General features: G+C 39.3%; 1 protein-coding gene across 1 annotated transcript; it reads left to right on the forward strand.

Annotated features, from left to right (window-relative positions):
- Positions 1 to 626: 626 nt before the first annotated feature.
- HTRA3 (HtrA serine peptidase 3) lies at positions 627 to 23,020 on the forward strand. The gene is made up of 9 exons (XM_065735827.1): positions 627 to 1,121; positions 9,904 to 10,003; positions 11,744 to 11,966; positions 12,916 to 13,110; positions 15,773 to 15,805; positions 16,457 to 16,571; positions 19,925 to 19,973; positions 21,341 to 21,436; positions 22,446 to 23,020. Exons 1-9 carry the CDS (start codon positions 704 to 706, stop codon positions 22,609 to 22,611), a joined length of 1,395 nt encoding a protein of 464 aa, XP_065591899.1. The 5' UTR covers positions 627 to 703; the 3' UTR covers positions 22,612 to 23,020.
- Positions 23,021 to 24,123: the final 1,103 nt, after the last annotated feature.

The raw sequence follows: 24,123 nt of genomic DNA on the forward strand, positions 1-24,123 counted from the left end.
TAGACTGTTATAAGGAAAGATTTTTACATTGAGTGTGATGAGGCCCTGGAACAGATTGGCCAGAGAGGTGGTGGATACCCCATCCCTGGAGACACTCAAGGTCAGGCTGGACGGGGCCTTGAGCAACCTGATGGAACTGTAGGTGTCCCTGCTCATTGCAGTGCACTACAAGAGCTTTCAGGGTTCAAACACAACCAATTCTACATGGGCAGAACAGCTTTCTACCCCTCTTTACCCAACAGTCACAACTTCAGATACACACACACACATACCCGCTATCTCAGCACAACCTCTTCCCTCGCATCCCGGGGCGGCTGCAGCGGGGCTGCCCCTCAGCCCTTCCCCCCTGACCGCTAATTCACGAGGCGTCCCCGCCCGAGGGGAACGAGCGGTCCGTCCCCGCCCGGGGTGGGGCGTGGCGGTGGCGGTGCTCCCGCGGCAGCTGCCGGAGGCGGCGGCGGGGCCGGGATCGTCCCACATATATCTCAGCCGCTCCGTCCTGCGGCCGCTGGGCCATGGCCGGGCGTCTTAGCGCTGCTAGCTAGTCCCGGGGAGCGAGCCGCCGTCCCTCCCGCGGCTTCGTATCGCGTTCGCCGCTCTCTGCGAGGACTTCCCTATCCGTGTGCACTGCTCGGCTTTCCCGTCCCTCACTGCACCGCGACCGCGCTTCTCCTCTTCCCTCCTCGCACCCCTCCCGCTGAGGATGCGGCTGTCGCTGCTCAGCCCGCTGCTCCTGCTCTGCCTCAGCCGCGGCTCCGCCGAGCTCCCGGCATCCCGAGCCAAGTGCCCGACCCGCTGCGATGTCTCCAAGTGCCCCAGCCCCAGCTGCCCCAGCGGCTACGTCCCCGACCGCTGCAACTGCTGCCTTATCTGCGCCGCGGGCGAGGGGGACTCGTGCGGCCGCAAAGAAGACCCTCCCTGCGGGGACAGCCTCGACTGCCGCTACCCCATGGGCAAGCGCTTCGCCAAAGGGGTCTGCCAGTGTAAGCTCAGCGCCCAGGTGTGCGGCAGCGACGGCCGCACCTACGACAACATCTGCCAGCTGAAGGCGGTGAGCCGCAAGGCGCTGCAGCACGGTCTGCCCGCTGTCGCCCAGGTGCAGAAGGGAGCCTGCGAATCGGGTAGGAGCATGGCGGGGCCTCTGCGGCGGGTGGTGTGGGGTGTGCTGGGAAAAGGTGAGGGTTGGGATGGTTGGGAGGGCTGGGGGCTCCCCTGGGGCAAGGCAACTCGCCCTGGTGCTGGTATGCACTGTGGTGAGCATCGGGAGCATGTGAGGGATTCAGGTCCTCTGTGAACAGCACAGACCCCTTTTCTTGATCCTTTGGTAGAAGTTGGGAAGGTTGCACCATGGTGGTGTTGGCTGTGGATGCCTCAGTGTTGTGCTTGCTGCACAGCAGTGACCACAGCTGTCAGACCAATGCAGTGCTGACGTACGTCCTTTGCAGGCACTATCCAGGCAGCTTGCCCCGATACTGCATCACACTTATTTTAGAATCACAGCATCATTAAGGTTGAAAAGACCACTAAGATAATCTAGTCCAACCATCAACCAGTGTCTGTGACCTCTCTAGACCATGTCCCTCTATGTCACATCCACCCTTTTATTGAAAACTTGTACAGATGCTGACTCCACCACCTCCCTGGGCAGCCAGTTCTAATACTTCATCGCTCTTTCTGTTAAGTTTTTCCTAATATCCACTCTGAACCCCCCGTGGTGCAACTTTAAGACAAAGGTTAAGGTTTTCTTAACCAGGGAGAGGAGGCTGACCCCCCGCCTCACTACAAGCTCCTTTCAGAGAGTAGTAGACAGCAATAAGATCTCCTCTGAGCCTCCTCTTTTTCAGACTGAACAATCCTGGAGTCGGCACTCACTAATGATGCTTTTCAGGGACATTACATGCCCAGGCTGCCCGGCAGACCCATTGTGGCACATCCTACACAGAATGCAGCTCTGCAAACATTCTCTGAGATCTTCCCTGGAGATGTTAGCAGATGTTAATTTTATTCAGCAGACAAGTATTTCTAGCAAGAAGGTGCTGGTTAAAGTTATGTGACTCAAACCATACAGAAAAAGCATCAGGTAGTATATAGAACATGTGAAGCATAGTCTTTTGTCTGTTTTATTTTCTTCTCACAAGAAATCCTGTAGCCATGCTCTTGTGGAATTGAAAGGGAAATGTATGCCTACAAGTCTTCCTCATGGTTTAAAATTCACAGTCAGGATATCAGACATTTCTTTGTTTTTCAGTAGCATGCTACAGCCATTGCGTGTCCTAGGGTATTGTAATCATCTGTGATAACCTCAGGGTGGATGCTGTAACATTAAAAAACTTAGTAACCACTGACATCAAATTTTTGTTTGTTTTTACTAAAATCGGTCACATCATGGAAGTGTTAACATTTCTAGGTTATTTTCACATACTTCCTTGTATATTATTTTTAATATTGTGCGCCTACAACCTTTCACATACTGTTCCTGGAAAGAAAAATCATACATGTAGAAGGGTTTTAAATCATGTATTAGTGCATCCATAAGGGCAGGTGAACCACTTAACCATTCTACTTATTCATATATTCATATTTAGCTTACTAAAACCTACTAGGAGAGGTCAAAGGGCTATTGATGATCTTAAAAACCTTTCTATTAGTAGGAGACTTTTAATATATCCACTTTTCAAAGAAATCAAACTGTGATACTAGGAGGGAGGAGGTCAAATTATATTCCCACATTTACTTTCTGAGTATCTTTTCAGAGCACACCTCAGAGCTGTCATGATCAGTCTCTCCAGTATTTTGTGGTTATAAATTGCTGTATGCTTGTTCATATTCCTCATAAGCATCCATTAGCTTTAGTACTCCTAGTAGTTTGTTGGAACTGATCTACTCAGCATATTTAGAATGTTTAACCAAAACGAGTGAGCTAGCCTGCATCTAGGGGCTTACATACATACTGTCAGGGAGTTGGTATATATGACATTTGCTTAATGAAATCCTCCTGAACCTACTGTTTAATAGGCTTAGGAATTTGGAGCAGTGAGGTAGAAGTAATGCTTTTTTTTTTTTTTTTCCCAAGCAACTGTTTTAGTGTTCACTTTATTTTGGATTTATGTTTTGTTCTGGTAAACCTCAGCTTAACTGAAGCATCTGGTTCTCTGTGAAGTTTTAATTTTTTTTACTCAGTTCTACAGCTGCACAAACTGAAGCTCAAAGAAACTAAGTGTCTTGCCCAAGGTCATACTGAGCTGGTGGTTTGAGCCAGGAATAGAACTCAGTTATGGTACTTTTTATTTTTTTTAACAATAACATTCAATGGCTGTAATGAGAGGTTTTAGAAGAAAATCAACAGTTTAAAGTTACTGTCGAGTGTCTCTATTTTACCCACTGGTGAAAGAAATCTGGCCTCAGATGACTCAGTTTGGAGGCTTATTCTAGTTACAAAGTCAATCTAGTTTTACTTAACCATACATACATTATAACAATCTTAGGTAATCGTAGCCTTACATAGCATGACTTAGGTCTTTTCAGAACCTTCAGTGGCTCTGAGGCACAGCTCTAGAAACTTCTGCTTCTGTCACAGAATTGTAGAATGGCTTGGGTTGGAAAGGACCCCAAGGATCTTCAGGTTCAAGCCCCCTGCCACAGGCAGGGCCACCAGCCTCAAGATCTGGTACTAGACTAGGTTGCCCAGGGCCCCATCCAACCTGGTCTTGAACACCTCCAGGGATGGAGTATCCGCAGCCTCTGGGCAGCCTGTTCCAGCACCTCACCACTCCCTCTGTGAAGAACTTCTCCCTGACATCCAATTTAAACCTTCCCTCCTTGAGCTTAAAAGCATCCCTCCTTGTCCTGTCACTCTCTACCCTTGTAAAAGGTTGATTCCCTTCCTTTTTATAATCCCTTTTTAAATACTAGAAGGCTGCAATTAGATATTTTTAATATCTTTATTGATGACCTAGACGAGGGAATTGAGTGTACCCTCAGTAAGTTTGCAGATGACACAAAGCTGGGAGGATGTGTCAAACTGCCTGAGGGTAGGGAGGCCCTTCAGAGGGATTTGGATAGGCTGAACAGCTGGGCTGAGCAAAATGGGATGAGGTTCAATAAGACCAAGTGCCGGGTCCTGCACTTTGGCCACAATAACCCCATGCAATGCTATAGGCTTGGGGCAGAATGGCTTGAAGAATGTAGAGAGGAAAAGGACCTGGGGGTGTTGGTTGATGCTCGGCTCAACATGAGCCGGCAGTGTGCCCAGGTGGCTAAGAAGGCCAACAGCATCCTGGCCTGTATTAGAAATAGTGTAGCCAGCAGGAGCAGGGAGGTGATCATCCCCCTGTACTCAGCTCTGGTACGGCCGCACCTCGAGTACTGTGTTCAGTTTTGGGCCCCTCACTACAAGAAGGACATTGAGGCCCTGGAGCGTGTTCAGAGAAGGGCAACAAAACTGGTGAGGGGCCTGGAGCACAAGTCTTATGAGGAGCGGCTGAGGGAGCTGGGATTGTTTAGTCTGGAGAAGAGGAGGCTCAGAGGAGACCTTATAGCACTCTACCACTTCCTGAAGGGGGGTTGTGGTGAGGAGGGGGTAGGCCTCTTCTCCCTGATAAGTAATGACAGGACAAGAGGGAATGGCCACAAGTTGCGCCAGGGAAGATTTAGATTAGACCTCAGGAAGCATTTCTTTTCTGAAAGAGTGGTCAGGCACTGGAATGGCCTGCCTAGGGAGGTGGTTGAGGCACCATCCCTAGCGCTGTTCAAGAAGCGTTTAGATGAGGTGCTAAAGGACTTAATTTAGTAGTTGGGTAGAGATAGTGATAGGAGGATGGTTGGACTAGATGATCTTATAGGTCCTTTCCAACCTTATGAACTTATGAACTTATGAACTTATTTTTTCAATATGCCAGTGTCCTGAAAGCAACTACATGTGCTTAACAGCCTTATGCATCTGAGCAGACCCATAGGCTTACCAAAGACACTAAAAGAAATGGTATGCAGAACTTCTGGACATATTTAATTTTTTTTTACCTGTTCAGCTCAAGATATCATACTATATGGTAATTTACTGAAGCAGCTAGCTTGTTTGGTTTATTTCCTTTTGTCACTTTGTGTCACAAAGATGTATAGACTAGTGTGTAAGTAATGGCATAAATGTTTTTTGTTATTTTTTCTTATGAAAGACAAACTGCAGTCAAGGACCTGTTCCTACAGATCTCTGTTTCCCTCTGGGGCAAATTTAAAATTTGACACTGTCACATATCAGTCTATCAAAATTTCTTCACTCAAAGTATTCATAAAGTCACCTGTGATTTATGGCCAATTTATCTCAGATTTTTCTTGCACAGAGGGCTGTTCATGAGCTCTCAATACAGCATTATCAGTACAGTTAATAATTTTTTGCAATGTTATTTTGATTATGGGTTCTCAGAACGTAGGTCAAATGTCAGAAGAAGATTTGGATGTTCTCTCCTAAGAAAGAATGAAAGACTGTTTAGAAAACCTTTGAAAGAAGAAATTCCAGGAAACAAGTCCCACTGGCTTTAATACTGATCTTTTGCAGGCTTCTGCATTGTACAACTAAAGTAACTTGTGAAGTGGGGATGATGTAAAGCCTTACCTTTGTCTTGCAAAGATTTGACTGACAGGAGCCTAGAAGTTCAGTTCCTGAAAAAAAGCAATTTAAAATACAGTTAGCCTAAGGAGCATGAATGCACGTAATTCTGCCTGGGGCATTTTGAATGTGCAAGTGTGTAACCATGAAGGCACAGAGGAATAACTAACTGAGCATGTCATTGCTTGCATTTTTGGGAAACTGTCCTATAAGAGGTAGAGGTCTTCTATCAGCATTGTTGTCATCAAAGCTATGCAGCTGCCTCCAGCTGTATTTAGGGAAAAACATTGCAAGGTGTTGTTTGGAAATAAACTCCTATTACATTTCTTTATGGATTGTTTTCCTTGTGTCTGAGATTGTTTTGAGTTTCTGCAGGTGAGAATGAATCTTGTACATTGTTTGGTACATATTGAGGGTACAGCACTTTACTGTTTTCATAAAAGATATCTATCAGATGTCTCATAGTGTCTCCAAGTGGGAATCTCTTGGTAAAGAGGAATGACACACTTATGAATTCAGTGAGGTGGTTAAATACCTTTGCTGGAAGGCATGTGCTCGTTTTTCTGTCTAGTCATCGTGACTGCTGTAATGCACAAAAAAACTACTTTGGTGTTGGTTCACCAAATTGTTTTCATCTGTTCGTGGTAGACATCCACTGTATAAACAAGTTGCCTGAACTATAAAGTGGCATTAAACCCATCAAGGCTTTATGGTCAGTGCACAGCTATGCAACTTGATCTTAATGCTGAATTCATCAGAAAAGCTGCCCATGAACCTATGTTTCCAGCAGATGTTTCTGTTTTTTAAGTAGAGACTTTATAATCTTTTATTTGTCTTTCATTTATTTCCATGAGAGCACAGTATGGACAGTGTTTATCCCTCGAGATCAGATCTGCCAGGTTGCAGTCTTCTCTTAGACATAATATTTTTGCTGAACATACAGATCCTTTCTGAAGTAGAAGAGGAATGGGAGAACAGTCTCAAAAGACTGAGTTTCCCAGGCTCACAAATTCCTAATAAATTCAAGTTTTTGGCTCTTAATACAATGTATTGTCTTTAAGAAAGCATTGAATGTAATTTGATCAAATTCTACAGTAAGTTGGCAGATATTAAAAAAAGGATTCAGTCTTCTGAAATTCTAAATTGTTCTAATTTTATTGTCTTTAGAGGGATAATGATAATTTATTTCTGCTGGTTTTTTTTTCCAGTTCTTTTTCAACTCCACAGATTTGTTGTTGTTTCTGATTTATGGCAGTGTTAATGTGATTGGAGTAGGTTTATTGCAGAGGCAAGAAAGTAAACATAAAGCTATTAAATGAACTCATATCCTGTAGGTAATGCTGTTATCCAAGTTTTTTGCTGAAAATAGGAGACTCCTACCTGACCCTCACTTAAGTTTAGCCTTATAAATCCAGTGCAGTTGGAGCCATAGAATTGGAACTGCGAGACCAAATTTAACAGAAGAAACTGAGAGTTTTTACCTTCAGCTCATGCATATACCCAAGTATGGATTTTGAGTGCACTGTGAAAGGTACTCGAATGGGAGTTCAGATTTGATGAATCTGGTTGATTTGAGGTTATGGATTGGACATATCTAGTCCTTTTGATTAAGAAAGATGCAGAAATCTAAGGACTTGTCAAGTTAGAATTTGTTTTTGCTTCAGGTTTGCTGCACTTAAATTCTTGATTATTTTATAGATAATTAACATATCTTTTTGCCAAGATAAATTAGCTTTGGCTAATGTGAAATGATTTTGAACATGCAGTAACAATGTGGAAAATAATGGATGCTATTGAGAGACCTTTGGAAAAATCTGCAACAGATTTCAGTAGGTCAATAGGTCAAAAGATATGAAACGCAAAGCTTTTACAGACACAGTCCAGCAGAGGTCTTAGAGCTGCATGGAACTGCAATACAGAAAGAATGTCTGGCAGGGGGGAGGAAAAGCACATTTAATTCCATGTTTCAGTAAGAACAGTAACAGTAGCTGTTCTCTACCAGATAATGCAAATTAAAGGATAGATTGAAGGTCTGACATATAGCTTCTTGTCACTCCCAGCTTCCAGAATGGGATTGAAGAGAGGTCAGGTTCTATGCAAGCATCTCAAGATGTTTTCATCAGTATTTAGCCCTCATCAGATACCAATAAGGACAGCTCATCTATCATCAGTCCAGTACTCTTCAGCAAGATCTTTTCTACAGCATTTACACGTATCTTATTCTTGATCCTCATTTGTTTTAAATTTCCCCTTCCACTAGGGAAGGCCAGTTTGGATTCATATCTGGAAAGCTGCTGCCACTTGTAATGTTTGCCTCATGATGGGTCAGAAGCAGTGTGAAGCCAAGCTTTTGGCAGGCTTCCTCCTTTGCTTTTGGCCATGTACAATGCTGTGACAGTTTGGCATGGGTGGGAACAATTCAGCACTCAGCAGATGCAAAGAGATTTAGTTGCCCATACTCACACAGAGCCACACTGATATAAACCAGCAGAAAGCCTGCATTCACAGTACTTTCCCACACACACTTTTATTCATGTGTAGTCATTTCTAATAAGATATACTTGATGATAATGTTGCATCCTAACAGTGAACGCTGCTGGGTATGCAAGCATTTACAGTCATGTTAATAGACTTCAAAAGATATACTGCGTAATCAGGCAAGCTCCTTGTGAACTGAAGCTAAGATCAATCTTCATTGCCCCAGAAAGCAAAATAAATGACAGTGTATTGTGCTTACATTTGTCTGACTTCTGCAATTCCTGCTTCTATTGTCTCTTTTAAACTAAGTACTGAAAGAAGTATATTCAATTGTTTAGAGGGATTTTTCAGAGTGCGTGAGAATGTACATAGAAATAATAGACTGAAACTAGTCCTGCCAAGTTCCATCTGTTTATACCGTATCATATAAATTTAGCTTGCTTAATGTAAGCATGGCTTCTTTCCGCTTGAAAGTAAATCTCATGTCCAGTAATGGGGAAAAGTACTTGCAGGCTTTTTATGGAGAAAAACCGTGTTGCCTTAATCTGATTTCTTTAATACTTTTGGTATTGCTGTATCCAATTACAATTTGTCTACTCCTGCCCTAGATCCTGTAGTTAACACTAATGTTTGAATGTAGTGATATGTCCTGTAGCGTACGTTCAAGATATGATGTGTGTCCATGTATTGGACTGCAGATAGGCATGGCATTCTACCACAAACGGTGTTATTTGTTTGTGGTATTGTGACATTAAAAGCCAGAATGCCTTTTTCCTCTAAGATCTCTATTCCATAGAATTATATTCTGTACTTGTAACTGCTGTGTATAATGCTGTTTGGCCTAGTACTGCACAGACCTTTATCAGATGAATGCTTATTGTATAGTAAGCTATTGCTGTGTTCAAATACTTGTAACAGCTTAAATTTGTGCTCGCCAGACTCTTTAGGTGCAAAGATTATCACTTACAGCAAATTTGTAGTGTATCTACTTCAAAAAATCCTAACTTGGTTGTAAAAGCAATTCCCAAATGCTGCAGCTATGTTACTCAGCACTTGTTAGAACAAAATATTAGACACCATGTCCTGTTGGACTTCTTCATACAAGAAGGACTTTGATAAACTGTAATGAGTTCATCAGAATGCTACCAGGATGGCTGTGGGCACAGGAGCATATGTGCTGTGAGAGCAAACTAAGGGAACAGGGCTTGTTCAGGTTGGAGGAGAGAGAGCTTCAGGAGGACCCAGCAGCAGCCTTCTGGTGTTCATGAGGATATTACTGAGAAAGTGAACCCAGGCTCTTCACAGCAGCACATAGTGGAAGGATGAGAGACCATAGGCACAAGTTGAAGCATGAATTTCTACAAGGGAGGTTCAGATTAGGTATAAGAAAAACTTATATCTCATGGGGGACTAGTTGCCCACAGAGCCTATAGGGTCTCTGGCCTTGGGGGTTTTCAATAGACAAAGCATTTGAGCCCACTGGTCTACCTTAGTAAGAGGAGGTTGAACTAGAGTCCTCCCAAGATGCTTTCCAACTTGACTTTTATGCTCCTATGCATTTTATATACTAATTAATCATTGTCCTCTGGACAGAGACTTCTAAGAAAGTCAAAGAAATAATCAAGTAATACTGCTGTTTATTTTTTTAAGGATCAAGAAAAATGCTGGATAAGGTTTTTAGCAAATCTGAATGTCTTTAGTACCTTTTCCAATATCTAGTTGAAAACTGTCTTGGTAGGAGAAACAGATTTCAAATCGTATTTATCTGCTTGCTTAGAAGGGTATACTCTTATTAACATATCCAATTCTTTCTGCTAGTATAGGTCACCTACAGTCCAGCAGCCCAAGATACAAATTCAACTTCATAGCAGATGTGGTGGAAAAGATTGCACCTGCAGTTGTGCACATTGAACTTTTCCTCAGGTAACTCTTCTAATTCTTTGAATTGTAATTGCATTGTTTTACAAGTCAACAGATATTTTCCTTTCTTCCCTTTCCAATCAAACTGTACTGACTTTGATTTTCAGTTTCTAATGTTCACAAAATACTCTGAAACATTACAGCAGACTCATTAATTTGGAGAAGGAAGATCTAAAGATTGTGGAATTGAGTTATCACATAAATAGTACAATTACAAATTTGTGTGTTCCGTTCCTGTTTAGTAGACGGTACTGGTTTTACAGTCTTTAGAGTGCTCTAGATATAAAATAAGTCTATCTCATTTTTGGATGTGATAATGGATCCTTAAAATAACTGAAATTTGTTGCATATTGGATTATTTTTGTTAGCTCAGAATTTTAAAAAACAAGGCCAAAAGCAAGCTGGAAAAACATATCACCTTGTTGTTTATTCCACTTTCAATGAGATTTAATGTCAGTTGATTTTATTTTGTCAGGGAGAACATGAAGAGGCAGCTTGTTGACTATCTGTAACCAATTAAAATCCATAAGTGATTTCTGATAGGAAAAAAAGTGTTAAATTTTCTGTCCAAGACATGCACCATAACTGAAGCTGTGGAGGGAGTTTTAACATTGAATGTTCAAACCAATCAGCTGTCAGAGCATATTATTACAAATATTATGGGTATTTCATTACCTATACATCCTTCTAACTAGGCTACTCTAATTTTTGCATAATTTTAAGCGTTTCTTGGAGAATTTTTATAGGTCTTCCCATTATGTAAAATCAAGATAATCAGGTTTTCTGACACCTGGACTTTGTGTACGTAATGATCAGTCTTTTGAGAGAATGTTACAGGTGAATATTTTGAAGATCTTTGCATTCTATATGGAGATTTCTTTTTCTTTATAAGTAAATGATTGTCCAGCAGCCTGCTAGGTGCTAATTGTAATAGTGCCTTCAGCAGTAAGAACTGGAGTCAATCCCAGGCAGAATAGCCCAGAACTTTCAAACAATTTCCTAATAAGGATCACATATTGAAAGAAGGAAGAATTTGTGGACCTTTTCTCATCTTTTGCAGCACTTTCTGTTCTAACAAATCTAAGGTCATTATAGCAATTGTTCACAGAGAAAAGTCATAGTACTCTAAACAGTTTATAAAGTCCTAAATGTCTAAACTGCAGCAAATGTCATTCCCCACCCAATTTACCCATTAGTGTTTTTCATTTCTTTTGTCTTTTACATTCCCTATCCTTTCAGTTCCCAGACATCTTTTTCTGCTGGTCTACCTTTGTGCTTTATGATTTCCTGAGATACATCCCCTCTTCATTTGCTCCTCTACCTAGCTACGAGGTTCCTTCTTTTCTTCATCACCTTTTTCCCATTAGTGGATCAGTCCATTTATCAGCTTTACAGTTTTCTGTCATCTTTTTTTTTTTTTCTCACATGGAAGAAATAGTTCTTGGGTCAGATGGGCTTCTCCTGCTTCCATTTCTCTCATTTAGCTGTTCTGCAGGAAACCAGTAAAGAAATATTTGCAAATCAAAGGAAAAGGACAAAGCTTTCAAAAAAAAAAAAAAATCAGTTCCTATCTCACTGACTAAAATCTTTGTGCTGTTTTCAGAAAGAGATGCATCAATCTGTTTACTTTTTGTGAAGATTTTAATCTTGGTCATCCGACACTTTGTTAGTGGCTGAAAGGTGGTAAATGGTATCTGGTGCTCTCTTTCCCTCATGAGTTACAGTGACTTTCTTCTTTTATAGGCACCCTCTGTTTGGTCGAAATGTCCCGCTTTCTAGTGGATCTGGGTTTATTATGTCTGATTCTGGTTTAATTGTAACCAATGCGCACGTGGTGTCAAGTACCAATGCTATATCAGGGAGACAACAGTTGAAGGTGCAGCTACAAAATGGAGATACATATGAAGCAACCATCAGAGACATTGACAAGAAATCCGACATTGCCACAATAAAGATCCACCCTAAGGTGAGTGGTGTAAAGAGCTGAATTAATTAATTTGGTAACCTTATCTATGTTTCATCTAGTACAGATGTACTGGCTTCAATATGTGTTTAAAGATTCCTTGGAAGTATATCTGGAGGTAACAGTGTACTGAACAAAATATTTCAATAGGCCTAGAAATTTTGTTGTACCTCAGAAGTAACTAACTTTATCTTCTCTACATGGGATGGCTATAAGAAAGAAAAGGGCAGACAGTTTAGCAGGGTGTGTTGTGATGGGATAAGAGGAAATGGTTTCAAATTAAAAGGGGATATACAGGAAAAGTTTCTGCAGTAAGAGTAGTGAAGCCCTCGCACAGGTTTCCCAGAGAGGTGATGGATGCTGCATCCCTACAGACATTCATGGTCAGTCTGGATGGGACTCTGAGCAATCTGATCTATTGTAGGTGTTCATCATGTGAGATTTGGACTAGATGACCTATAACGGTCCCTTCTAACTCAAACAATTCTATGAACTGCTGAAAAAGAAAAAGCAGTTCAGCCAACATGTGGCCAGGTTCTGTTATGTTTACCTGAGGACACAGGCCATTTTGCTCACTCATTTTAGTGTAGTGTCCAGTACGTTTACTGGCAGATAATGTAGAAGTTACAGGCTTGTATGTTATTTCTGGGAGGAGGAGGGAAGAATCTGCTGGAAAATAGGGAAGTCTTGTTCAGAATCTTGCTATCATTTTTCTTGATGAAATTGAAATGTAATGCTGATGGCCATTTGTTTCTGAAAATGGTTTAAGGCAGTAATCTTCTTCAGTATACTAATGTTATCTAGCATGATTCTGGGGTCATATTCTAGTGAGATGCAATAATATAATTGGAAGTATACGTTTCTAACTTCCAGCTAGTTTTTTTTAACTTTCTTGGCAAGTTGTTTTCAGTATAAACTAACAGTTGCTTTTCTTTTTTCTGTTTTATTTAAGAAAAAATTACCTGTATTGTTACTGGGGCACTCTGCTGATCTAAGACCAGGAGAATTTGTGGTGGCAATTGGAAGCCCATTTGCCCTACAGAACACTGTGACAACAGGTATAGTCAGCACTGCTCAGCGAGATGGCAAAGAACTTGGCTTGCGGGACTCGGATATGGATTACATTCAGACAGATGCTATTATCAATGTAAGTACTAGGTATGTGAGAAGCTGAGCTTCATAGTCCTGGGACCTTGAAATACCAGCATATTCAGCAGAGAGATGAATCCACCAAATAAAAGCTGCTTTGTTTGAAATCACTGATAGGCTCTTATTTTTGTAGAAGAATATGCAGTGCCTGTCAGTTTTGTTCAGGCATTAATGTTGTGAAAGGGATGTTAGATAAAATGGATCCCTATGAGCTTATTGTCTGCAAAGATGTTATGTGTGACAGACCCTTCTCATTTTGTAAGTCTTGTGCTGTAACACCACAAGTAAATCAACAAATTTCTCTCTGTGCTTGTTCAGCTGGTCTGGTCCAGCAAGCTGTAGAATAGAGCAGAAGTTTCTTTCATCTCCATCTATTAGAACCAGAAAAAGCAGTCAAGTTCATAGTATCTGTCTGAATTTAGTGTCAGGACAGCCAGATAAGAACTTAAGGAGAGCTTTTTATTGTTGTATTTTTAAAGAGATTGAAGGGCTGTTGTTTTTGTTTTTTCTTTGTGCATCACACACTTCATATGAGAATCTGGATTTAAAATTATATAGAATCTGAAATCCTGTACAGAGTTGAGCATCCCTCTAGCATTGTACATTGTACAGAAGTGCATGAAAACAATATCCTTCAGAGCAGCTAGAGCAGGTTGAAAGTGCTTCAGTGAAATCCTTGAGTATGTATATAAATTGTAGTGATTCTAAAAAGAGCACTGCATGCATATTTGAAAAAAAATTATATTAAAAAAATGGCTTGAAATTTTACATCTTAAATCTGTTACTTTAAAAGAAAAATGTATTCAGCATTTTTTTCTGCACCTCAATACCAATTTTCACATAAAAACTCATAATGCTTAGTGTTTTACACATGCAAAGCTCTTGGCACATGCTTATCCTCACAGAGCTGTTGAGATAAATTTTGTGGGGAAAAAAAAGCAAGGGTAAATAGACTTTTGTGCTAAGTTATAGCATAAGAATTAGCTTTTTCAAAAAGTTCCTATAATGATAGAGAAGCTGAAGCTCCAAATTGGAATTAGTTTATTAATTAGTAAAAAGAAAAACTTAAGATAAATGTGTTACTTGGGAGCATGCTCAGAACTGGCTGCAGAGGGAAAATTAGAACATGGGATTTTTGACTTCACGCCTGTGAACATTCCTCAAGATCAAACTGTTTTCTTGCATATGCTTATGCATTCACTGCCTTCAACAGCTAGTGAGTGAGTTTAGGATTGCAGAGTATATAGGATGATAATAGAGCAAGTGGAATATTGATGGTAAAGGAGGTAAAGGGAATGTCTGCACATCTGAGTTGCTTTGCCATATGGAAGCACAAAATATGGATACAGTCACTGGCATAGGGATGCTGTGTACTTAGCTAATGCACTAGTTTTCTCCTGAGAATGGGAGGAGTTTGAGTGCTGGTCTACTCAGAGCATTCCTGTGGCTCAGCCAAGACTTTCCTGTAGGAATGTGCATGCAGCTGCCTTCTGAGAAATAGTAGGACAGCAAGAACATGGAGTAGGAGAAAATACAGCCATATGTTCCTAAATGGAGCTGTATCGTTTATATACCAAAGTTCCTTCCTTAAGTAGATCCTTCAAAGTGGAGACAAGTGAATGAGAGATGATAGACTTTTCAGCCTTTGTCAGCCTATCTCAATTCCTTTGTGCGTGAGACATAAAAATCAAGTGTGTGGCTTCTGATCACTGAAAAGATACAATATAAGAAACTGATCTTTAGTTAAATACATACTTCAAAGATGTTTTTAGAACTTAAAAGTCTGTTTTATTCTTAAGGGAGTCTGTAAGTTTTACCCTGTGCTATCTAAGTGTAAACTGTTTATGTGGCTCATGTTGCTATCATGCATCACTTAGCTTTGGTTTATTTTGAGTGTTAAGTTGCTGCTTTTGGCTGTTCAGTAGATCTACTTGAAAACTCTGGCTTCACTCAAAAACAAACTTGTTGAGCCAATGTGAAGATGAACAAGGAATTTCTCAACCTCCCACTTCCTGTAGTCCTGTTAGATGTTTCTTCTGAAGGCCATTAGGTATTAGGTAATTTCAGACCACTTGGAGCTGCAATTTGCTCTCCCTAGAGGGGTATGCTTCTCTGTGGTTACTTAATCAGACCTTAAGTAGTACCTACCTCATAGCAATGCTCTGTGATTAAACTTGCAAAGCACTGTGTTCTTTTTCCCGTGGAGAATAAGAGAGACTGACATTGTTACAAACCAAAGTGATTAATAGAACTGTTTCAAAACTGTGCATATGTTGAATGTGCCTTAGTGAAATATAACTTTAAAAACTTTCAAAACCTTGTTCTAACAATATTTAGCAGAACTGAAACACTCATTTTAACTACTTAATGATTCTTGCTAATTTTAAGGTAGAACTATTTTGAGAGCTCCTAATTTAAAGCCTATTAGTGGAAAGAAAAAAGCAATCTAAACGTAAGAGGTGTGAACAAATACAGTAGGATCTACTTGTAATCTTCTGCAATCAGAATTGTGTCCCTCAGTGCTGCCTGAGAGATGCTTTGCTCTCTTTCATATGCTTACAAACAAAATGCTGTTTCAAGTACAATTTTCAGTTTCAAGTACAATTTTTGTTTCCTGGAGTGAAGCACCAATTTATTGTTCCCTTATGTCATTTTTACAGTATGGCAACTCTGGAGGACCTCTGGTCAATCTGGTAAGTTGAGGTGACTTGTTTTTTTGTTTGTTTTTTTTTAAGTGCTAGCTTGAAATACATGGGAGAATTTTTCTTTGAAAGAGTTCCTATATTCTTTCAGCTTCTCATCATTCAAGCTAATGGTGGGCAGATAACCTGAAACTTGAAGAAACAATGCAGATTAGGCTTCATTTCATGTGTCTTTGAGAATTGTTCCACTGTAGAGTATTGGAAATTTTATACAGCAATTAGAAAAATATGTTCTAGTAGAAGATACATTCTTTAGCACTCTGAAACCTGGGATACAGGATGAAGATGAGATCTGTGTGATCTATGCAAGTGATTTTGAAACCAGCCCTGATTCTGCAGTTTGTGAATTCTGGCTGTAGTAATAAATGTGACTCCACCACCTGCTTGGCAGAGGGAATGTCTTGTTGAGTAGTTGGATGGACCTTGGATGAACAAACTGTACTGTAATCTCTCTGATCAACACAGTTAAATGTGAGATGGATTGTGAATCAGAACCCAGATCCTCCCTTAGAAGTAATGTTTATTTCTTGAGTGATTACAATGCTCCAGTATTTCTTATGCCAGCTTTTAAAACGAAGTGCTGTGAGGTGAGCTGAAGCTTGTCACTTAGGAGCATATTAATTGAATACTGTTTCCCAACAGGATGGTGAAGTGATTGGAATTAATACCTTGAAGGTTACAGCTGGAATTTCCTTTGCTATTCCATCAGACCGCATCACTCAGTTCCTCACAGAGTCACTTGACAAACAAAATAAAGGTAAAGACTGCAAGAAACAGTGATGCTGCCATCTGCCAATCGTTACCTTAACTTGTCAGTGAAATGCAAAAAGGCATGGGTCTGGGGTTCTACTATTGAAAAACTCAGCCTTCTTCTATACCTTGCACATGAAAACCGAAGACAACCTCACAGAAAGATTCTTAATAGTTGGGGCCAGAAGGTGCATATTTCACCATCAGAACAAGCCACCTTATTCCCATAGGCACCCTCAGGCACATCTGCTTCTACAGAGTGGTGAACTTGCTGACTAATGCTACCTATGCACCACTTAAAAGTGAAGGTTTTTAGTTTATCTTGTGATTTGCAGGTACTACCTGTTTTTTCAGCTTTCTAATTACTGTATAATCAAATGAGAAGGGTTCACACTCACTCTTAACATCAGTGGCTTTCATTCTTGACATACTTCTGGCACAGACAATTTTTTTTAACTCTTTGAAGTACCTCAGGCAGAAGAGCAGTCATTTAAAGCTCTTGACACATAGAGGAAGAGAACTTCTAGCAGTCACTTTCATAATAGCAGAAGTTAAGCTTGCATTTTTTAGGGCTTCAGCAGTAGTTTTCATTTTTGTTGTATAGGCCTTATTTATTGTCATAAGGAATTTATGTAAACAAAATTTTTGGGATGCTTTTATCATGTTTTATTTTGCTTCAACTACATCTCACTAGTTTCAGTGGGATCCACCCTTATGGTACAATTAGGTCATAGAAGTAAGTTTGAGGGTATTACAATTTTTGCTCTAAATATCACATTGCCTGAAAATAATAAAATTCCTGAAGTCTCTTTCCAGATTAACTCTAGCATACAGAAGATGCTCAAGATATTATTAAATAAGTTTGAGCTTTAGTCTTTTAATTCTCAGCTGGTTAGATGGCTGCCAATTTTATATATGAGATGTACATTCTTGAAGTCCCATACAAGTAATAACTGCAAGTATGTAATCTATCTAAGCACAGGACAGGGAGGGGGAAACTTTTGGAGAGAATGGGATTTGAATTAATTATTTACATTGATAATTTTTATCTAAACATTCTGTGTTTCCTAAGTTAAGGCAACAATTTATCACATTCTGTGTACTTAATGCTTGAAAGGTCTGAAAATCTTTGCTAATTTTGAATTTAATTAATAACACAAATTCCTTTAATAGTTAGGAATTCCTGAATTGGCACTTGAAATTAAGTGTCTCCATTTACGTCTTGATTTTTTTAACCACTGTCTTTTGCTGGTAACAGATAGGAATTTTTCAGTTTTAGTCTTAACTCTCCTATCTATTCCTTTAGTTAGTTTAGGCATGAGTAGAACAATAAAATCAGAAAGTGTTTAACACAGATTTTCTAGGATGGAAGATAACAAGTTATTAAACTGACAAAATATTAAAGAGAAAATATATCCAATGTGACCTCCATAAGGCCCCTTGTGGTGTTAAAATAGCACGCCTGGTTGATAGTGCTCATTCAGTCTTTGCTGGAGCCTCCAATAAAGTGGTCAATTTTAATCCCTCTATTATTGCTGATGAAAACTTTGTTTAACGTATTCAACGTGGTTTAAATTAAATGGAATGAAGCTTTTTTTATCTTTCTTACCTGAAGCTTTCTGATGTTCAGAATAGCAGTGCTCCTTAAGGGTCGGTACTGGGTCCAGTCTTGTTCAACATTTTTTTTTCAATGACCTTGATGGTGTCCTTCCTCAGCAAGTTTGCTGATGATACAAAGCTGGTAGGAATCGCTGACACACCAGAAGGCTGTGCTGCCATTCAGCAAGACCTGGACAGGCTGGAGAGTTGGGCAGAAAGGAACCAGATGAGATTTAACAAGAGCAAGTGTAGGGTCTCGCACCTAGGAAAGAATAATTGCATGGTATATAATAATGTACAGGTTGGGCATGATCTGCTGGAGAGGAGCTCTTCATTGATGGACCTGGGCGTCTTAGTGGACAATGGGCTGGTCATGAGCCAGCAGTGTGCCCTGAGTAGTTACCAGATTATTTTTTCCAAGGGCTTATTTTTTTGCCAACATAATTAGCCACTGTGGAAATAATTCCCTTTTTGATCAGCATTGTGAACACTGCGTTTCTTCATTCCTGCCCAGTCTTTGTTTCTTTCAGGTTAGTTTATCTTGTCCCTTTTCTTACTACCATTTTCTTTTCATGTGAACATTCTGAACTCAGCCCCCAGAGTATTCATTCTTCTGTATCACACAGGTGATAACCAGCAGCAAACTGTTTGCAGAGTGTCATCTGTGTGGTTGTTTGCAATCTCAAGAAGATAACTTCATAATTTATCTGCCTTACATCACAGAAAGAGACTACGGTTTTGAGTAATTGGATTACTGGCACTCTAATAGCTGATCTTGATCACAGTAGTTTTACCAATACATGAAAATACAAGACAGCCAGAGGTTTTGAGGGAAAGATATGAGTTACAGGCATAAGAATCTAGAGAGTGTAGAAAATACTGTGTTTTTTTACTCAGCATTTTCACTGACACTAATGTGTGTACTGAACACTTTTAAGATTTAGGACTAGTTCTTTTACTTGGGACTGTTTTTCTTGGAAAGAACAGAAGTTAGAGGAGGCTATGCATCTCCTTTACAATATTTCTTCCTCACATGAGGACAAAGAAATTGTGGGATAGTTGTGCTGGAACAAGTAAGGGGAAATATTGTTTCATACCGGATATAACTAACTACTAAAGCTCTCCAGGAAGTCATCAAACTGCATTTGTTCGTAAAACAGCTGTGAAGTATCATGACTACTAGAAGCTGACTACAGAAATGTGGTTCTTCTCCTGAAGGAGTAGATCTCTACCATTTAAATTGTTGTAAGGTCTATGTGTTTGGTGTTATTTTTTTTTTTAACTTGTTCTGCGTTCTTTGGAGTAGAACCCACTGTGAGCCTTTCATTTTTCTCCTTATAAGGCTGTCTTTCTGGAAGTTGGAAATTCTCATTTTTTTAAATCCCATTTCTACAGCCGTAATGAGAACAGTGTGATTAAATTGTCTTGACCAGCTTCAGATGAAATGGAAGTTGGTTATGAAATCTTCAATTTACTGAAGTCATGTGATAACTCATTACATTTTTCCTGATCTTCATGAGGGAAAAGTCTTACACAGAATAAATGAACTTCTCTCTTACCCTCATTGTCAGGGAGCAAGATTGTCATACCATACACCAACGTTAAGCAAAATAAACGACCTCAGTGTAGATGTGCGTGATTCATGTTTAGTTTTTTTTAATGATACTTCCTGTTTCAATAGTCGGGTATTTGGGTCAACAGAGTAGCTATTTTTGTCGATGTCTGCCTGAATTTCTTAAACACATGTTGTGTTCTTTTCAGATAGCAAAAAGCGTTTCATTGGCATCCGAATGCTGACAATAACACCTGCGTAAGTATCTTAGAGAGGTGATCTGTATGATTGTGCATAACGTGTGAAGTCTGAAGGAAATTGGTGAAGATTTTTGCCAAACATGTCTGAAGTGACACTGGTTGTTTAAGCAAGATGCTGCATTCAGGTGGCTCTGAAGGTTTAATAGCAATTTTACCAGTGCCGGTATAGTACGCATGATATGAGATTTTGTCTGATCAATAACTGGAAGGAAAGTAGTTGCTAAAGTTCAAACCTTTATGCTTCTATGTTAATAAAATCTGACTGTGGACACCCTCCTCCAGTTCTGTATTTCTTTTCTTATTGCTTCAGATCTTGCTGTGACCTAAACATATGCTGGAATTACAGCTGAGTTCTAACACTTGTGTTCATTCCCAGTAGTAGGTGCACTACCAAAGTGGCAGTAGACTACAAAATTAAACAAGACAATTTCCAGCTGGTGCTGTAGTAAAGCCTTCTTTATTTATTGAGTTAGTCTTTCAATCCTCCACAACAGGTCATCAGCTGGAATAATTCATTGGAATGGTGTTAACATCTCTGGATCACCATCAACAAAGAGAAGTTCTGAATGGTTATCTGTGTAACTGTTATGAACACCATGAGAGTTTTCACTGGTTTTGTGGTGTATAATGAAGCAGTGCAAGATATCTCCAGGCCTATTTTCTGGAAGACTATTTTTCTCAGTGTGTTTTAGTCTTTTAATTATATCAGCTATAATATAATAAATTATATAATAATAGAAATAAGTATAATACTGAAATGAAGTGAAACTGTATTCAGACATTTCAGCTTTCTATGTGAGAGTCCCCAGCTTTTTGTTATGGACAGCAAACTAATTCATAATTAGTTTAAAACTCTCCCTTTCCAGAAGTGCACCTTAACTTAGTCACACTGTATACAGACTTGAAATGATGTGATCTCTTCAGAGATGAGAGGATGTTTTTAGAGTCTCTATTTTGCAAGTGGTTCCTGTCTTCTTTATAAAGGCATACACAAACAATTCTGTATATGGGGAAAAATTGAGTAAGGTATAGTTTCCATGGAAATCTCACAGTTCTAATTTCTTATATAATGCCTGAAGCTGTCAAAAGCAATAATGCTCTGGGTGAAGACAAATTAAGAATGTTTTCCAAAATGAAAGAAGTAAAAAATATTAACAGATTTCTAAGTTTTCACCATTGTTAATTCTTCAGGACAGGAATGTCTTTTGTCCTTTTAGCATGTAGGTCAGAGAGTGCAACTGTCTCTGTGTAATATTCATTTTTGATAATGAAGATTTAAGAATAAATATATTAGAGAGTAAGAAAGAATTTCTGAATGCTGTTACTTTTGTAGTGAAATGAAATGCTTTATCTTTCTTCATTTAGCTTGGTGGAAGAATTGAAACACAATAACGCCGATTTTCCTGACGTTAGAAGTGGAATTTACGTACATGAAGTTGTTCCAAATTCACCTTCTCATAGGTATGTAGAGCAAATTATTTTCTTCATAAAGAAATCTCTAAATAGATACCTATTAGGTAGAACTCCTGTTCATATGCAAGTATCTTTGGGTTTAAAAAAAGGAAAAAAAACTTGCTAAAGTTCTACTCTGGCCTGAATAGTGTTCACATAAGACATTGCCTGAACTGTTGTCTGAGGGAATGCTTAAGCTTAGGGGAAAATAACTTTTTACAGAAAAGGTGAAAAATAAACAACACATTTCTACAAATTATTTCAGGAATTATTGAGAAGATGCAAAGGAAATAAAGGTGGCTATTCTAGCTTACCATTGAACAGGAAGAGAAAAATAATTTGCCTATAGTTCAGTTGATATGCTTTGCTTTTCTTCTTATTTTGATACTGTGTTCAATTCCCCTGTATGCCTGAAATGAATACTATAAATACATATTCTTGCAAATGGATAGAGCAAGTAAGTCATGGCTAACAGTTTTTCTGTTTCTCCTTTGCTGTAATTTTGAGTAAGACTGAGGAAAAATTGACAACTTTAGCTGTGTTTGCACTGATAGAAGGAAGTCCTCAATGAAATACAGCAAGCCTGACAAGTACAAGGGGGAATGGTTTTAAACTCACATGGGGAAGATTTAGGTTGGATGTTAGGAGGAAGTTTTTCACTCAGAGGGTGGTGGTGCACAAGAACAGGTTGCCCAGAGAGGTTGTGGATGCCACATCCCTGGAGGCATTCAAGGCAAGGCTGGATGTGGCTCTGGGCAGCCTGCTCTAGTGGTTGGCAGCTCTGCCCATGGCAGAGGGGTTTAAACTAGATGATCTTTGAGGTTCTTTTCAACACAGGTCATTCTATGATTCTATGATTTTGCGTGTAGTGATACTATAGTTTATTCTGTTAGAGTTGGAAGGGTGAAAATCCCCTTTTAATGAAACTAAAACACATAAAGAGTTATCACAACTGCCAAATAGGTGGTAAATAGTCTTGGAACAATATCTTTATAGTCTGTTTCTTCTGTCTTTGCAGAGGAGGTATCCAAGATGGAGATATCATCGTTAAAGTCAATGGGCGTCCTTTGTTGACTTCCAGTGACCTTCAAGAGGCTGTGATGAATGAATCACCTCTACTACTTGAAGTTCGAAGAGGAAATGATGATTTACTATTTAACATTGAGCCTGAAATTGTCATGTAAATAGAACTGAGGAAACTCCCACCATAATTAAACACACTTACTCTGGAACACTAGATACCTCCTTTACAGCTACAGTAATTATACTTTGACTAATGACAAGGTGGACTAACTTAATTGCCTGAGCCATTTCTGTAAATAGTAGCTAGAATGAATTCAGTTATGTCATGTATTGCAGAATTAACTCTCAAAGCAAATTAAGACTGATGTTCTGGGGAGAGGGAAGAAGGCAAGCTTTGGGTAGCTTAAAGAAATGGGTTTTACTTCCAATTTAAGCAGATTTCAGAGCAGGTTTAGTTCTTCATTTGGGAAGACCAAAATACAACTGGAATTGAGGAAATATACTGACAGAGGAAACTTCATAAATTAGTCATGAAGAGTCATGCTATTGCAGTTGAGCTTTTATATATATATATATATATATATATATAACTTTTTCAATGTGAAACTAATATTGGCAAAGCTTGTGTTTGTTCTTAGTGCTTGTATATTACATATCAGTGCAGGCAAACTAAGTCTGTAAATATCGAAAGGAACAAAAATGGTATCAGGCTATAGAGTGTTACACCTAGGTCATGCAATTTTGGAATACCGTAAATGATTCTTATAGAATTAATGCCTTATTATATATAAATCAAAACGATGTGCTGAACAAAGTTAAGTTTGAGAAAGTGCACAGTTTTTGGGATTTTTTATACAAATTAGTTTTGCATTTTCCTGGTAAGCTTTGCTGTAAAATTGTTATACTACTTTCGGCTTGTACTGTATAAGTTTCTACTGTAAGGAGATTAAAGTTTACACAAATGAAAGTGCTGGTGTAAACCTATTTTTTTTTAATGTTTTCTACCCTCCCTAGTATGTCAAACTGGAGTCAACTCTCCCAAGAGATAATTTTCTTGCAGAAAATTAGTCCCTGATGCTATAAGGATCTTATGCAGCAATAAGGAATAATTAGTCTGCCCTTATTAGACAACATTAGAAGTGTTTTGCGCATAAGACATTTATTTATACTGTGTTCTTTTCATATTCATGAATTTGCTTTGATGTCTATTAGAGGCTATATAGCCTGGTTCATCTTATGCTAAATTCTGCTTGCATGTGACAAGAGACAGAATGGAAATGCTATTGGTCCTTTTTTACAGCTAGAGCTTGTGAGACTTGTGTAATAAACTGAACACAGAAAATGCTTAGGGTATCCAGAAGGTATAGATTTAGCCCTTAAGTACCCAACCATCTTCCTTCTTTCTTAGTGAATATTGATACCATTAGCTGTGCTTACTACATTTGATCACCGTGTCTTTATTTAACGCATTTTTGCATCAAAGTGTAATTCGTGAGGCAATTAGAACCATTATCTCTAAGTTGCCATTAAATCTAGACATTGAGGCTATGCTAACTTGACTTGTTTGTGAGAAGTCTTGCTCCTTTGGGAGCATGGCAGACATGAAGAGCAATCTTATTTGCTGTCTATCTGTGACTGAAGCTGTACAGTTGAATGATAGGTTGTTTATATTC

The sequence above is a fragment of the Cyrtonyx montezumae genome, unplaced genomic scaffold, assembly GCF_038088225.1.
Source record: "Cyrtonyx montezumae isolate F1298 unplaced genomic scaffold, pur_monq_1.0 scaffold_2, whole genome shotgun sequence".
Classification (NCBI taxonomy): domain Eukaryota; kingdom Metazoa; phylum Chordata; class Aves; order Galliformes; family Odontophoridae; genus Cyrtonyx; species Cyrtonyx montezumae.

Excerpts from the sequence above, each read along its gene's own strand:
- HTRA3 (XM_065735827.1), top strand. The coding sequence starts at position 704 with ATGCGGCTGTCGCTGCTCAGCCCGCTGCTCCTGCTCTGCCTCAGCCGC. Across the intron at positions 13,111-15,772 it reads AGACAGATGCTATTATCAAT|TATGGCAACTCTGGAGGACC; the intron begins GTAAGTACTAGG and ends TCATTTTTACAG. Across the intron at positions 16,572-19,924 it reads ACTTGACAAACAAAATAAAG|ATAGCAAAAAGCGTTTCATT; the intron begins GTAAAGACTGCA and ends TGTTCTTTTCAG.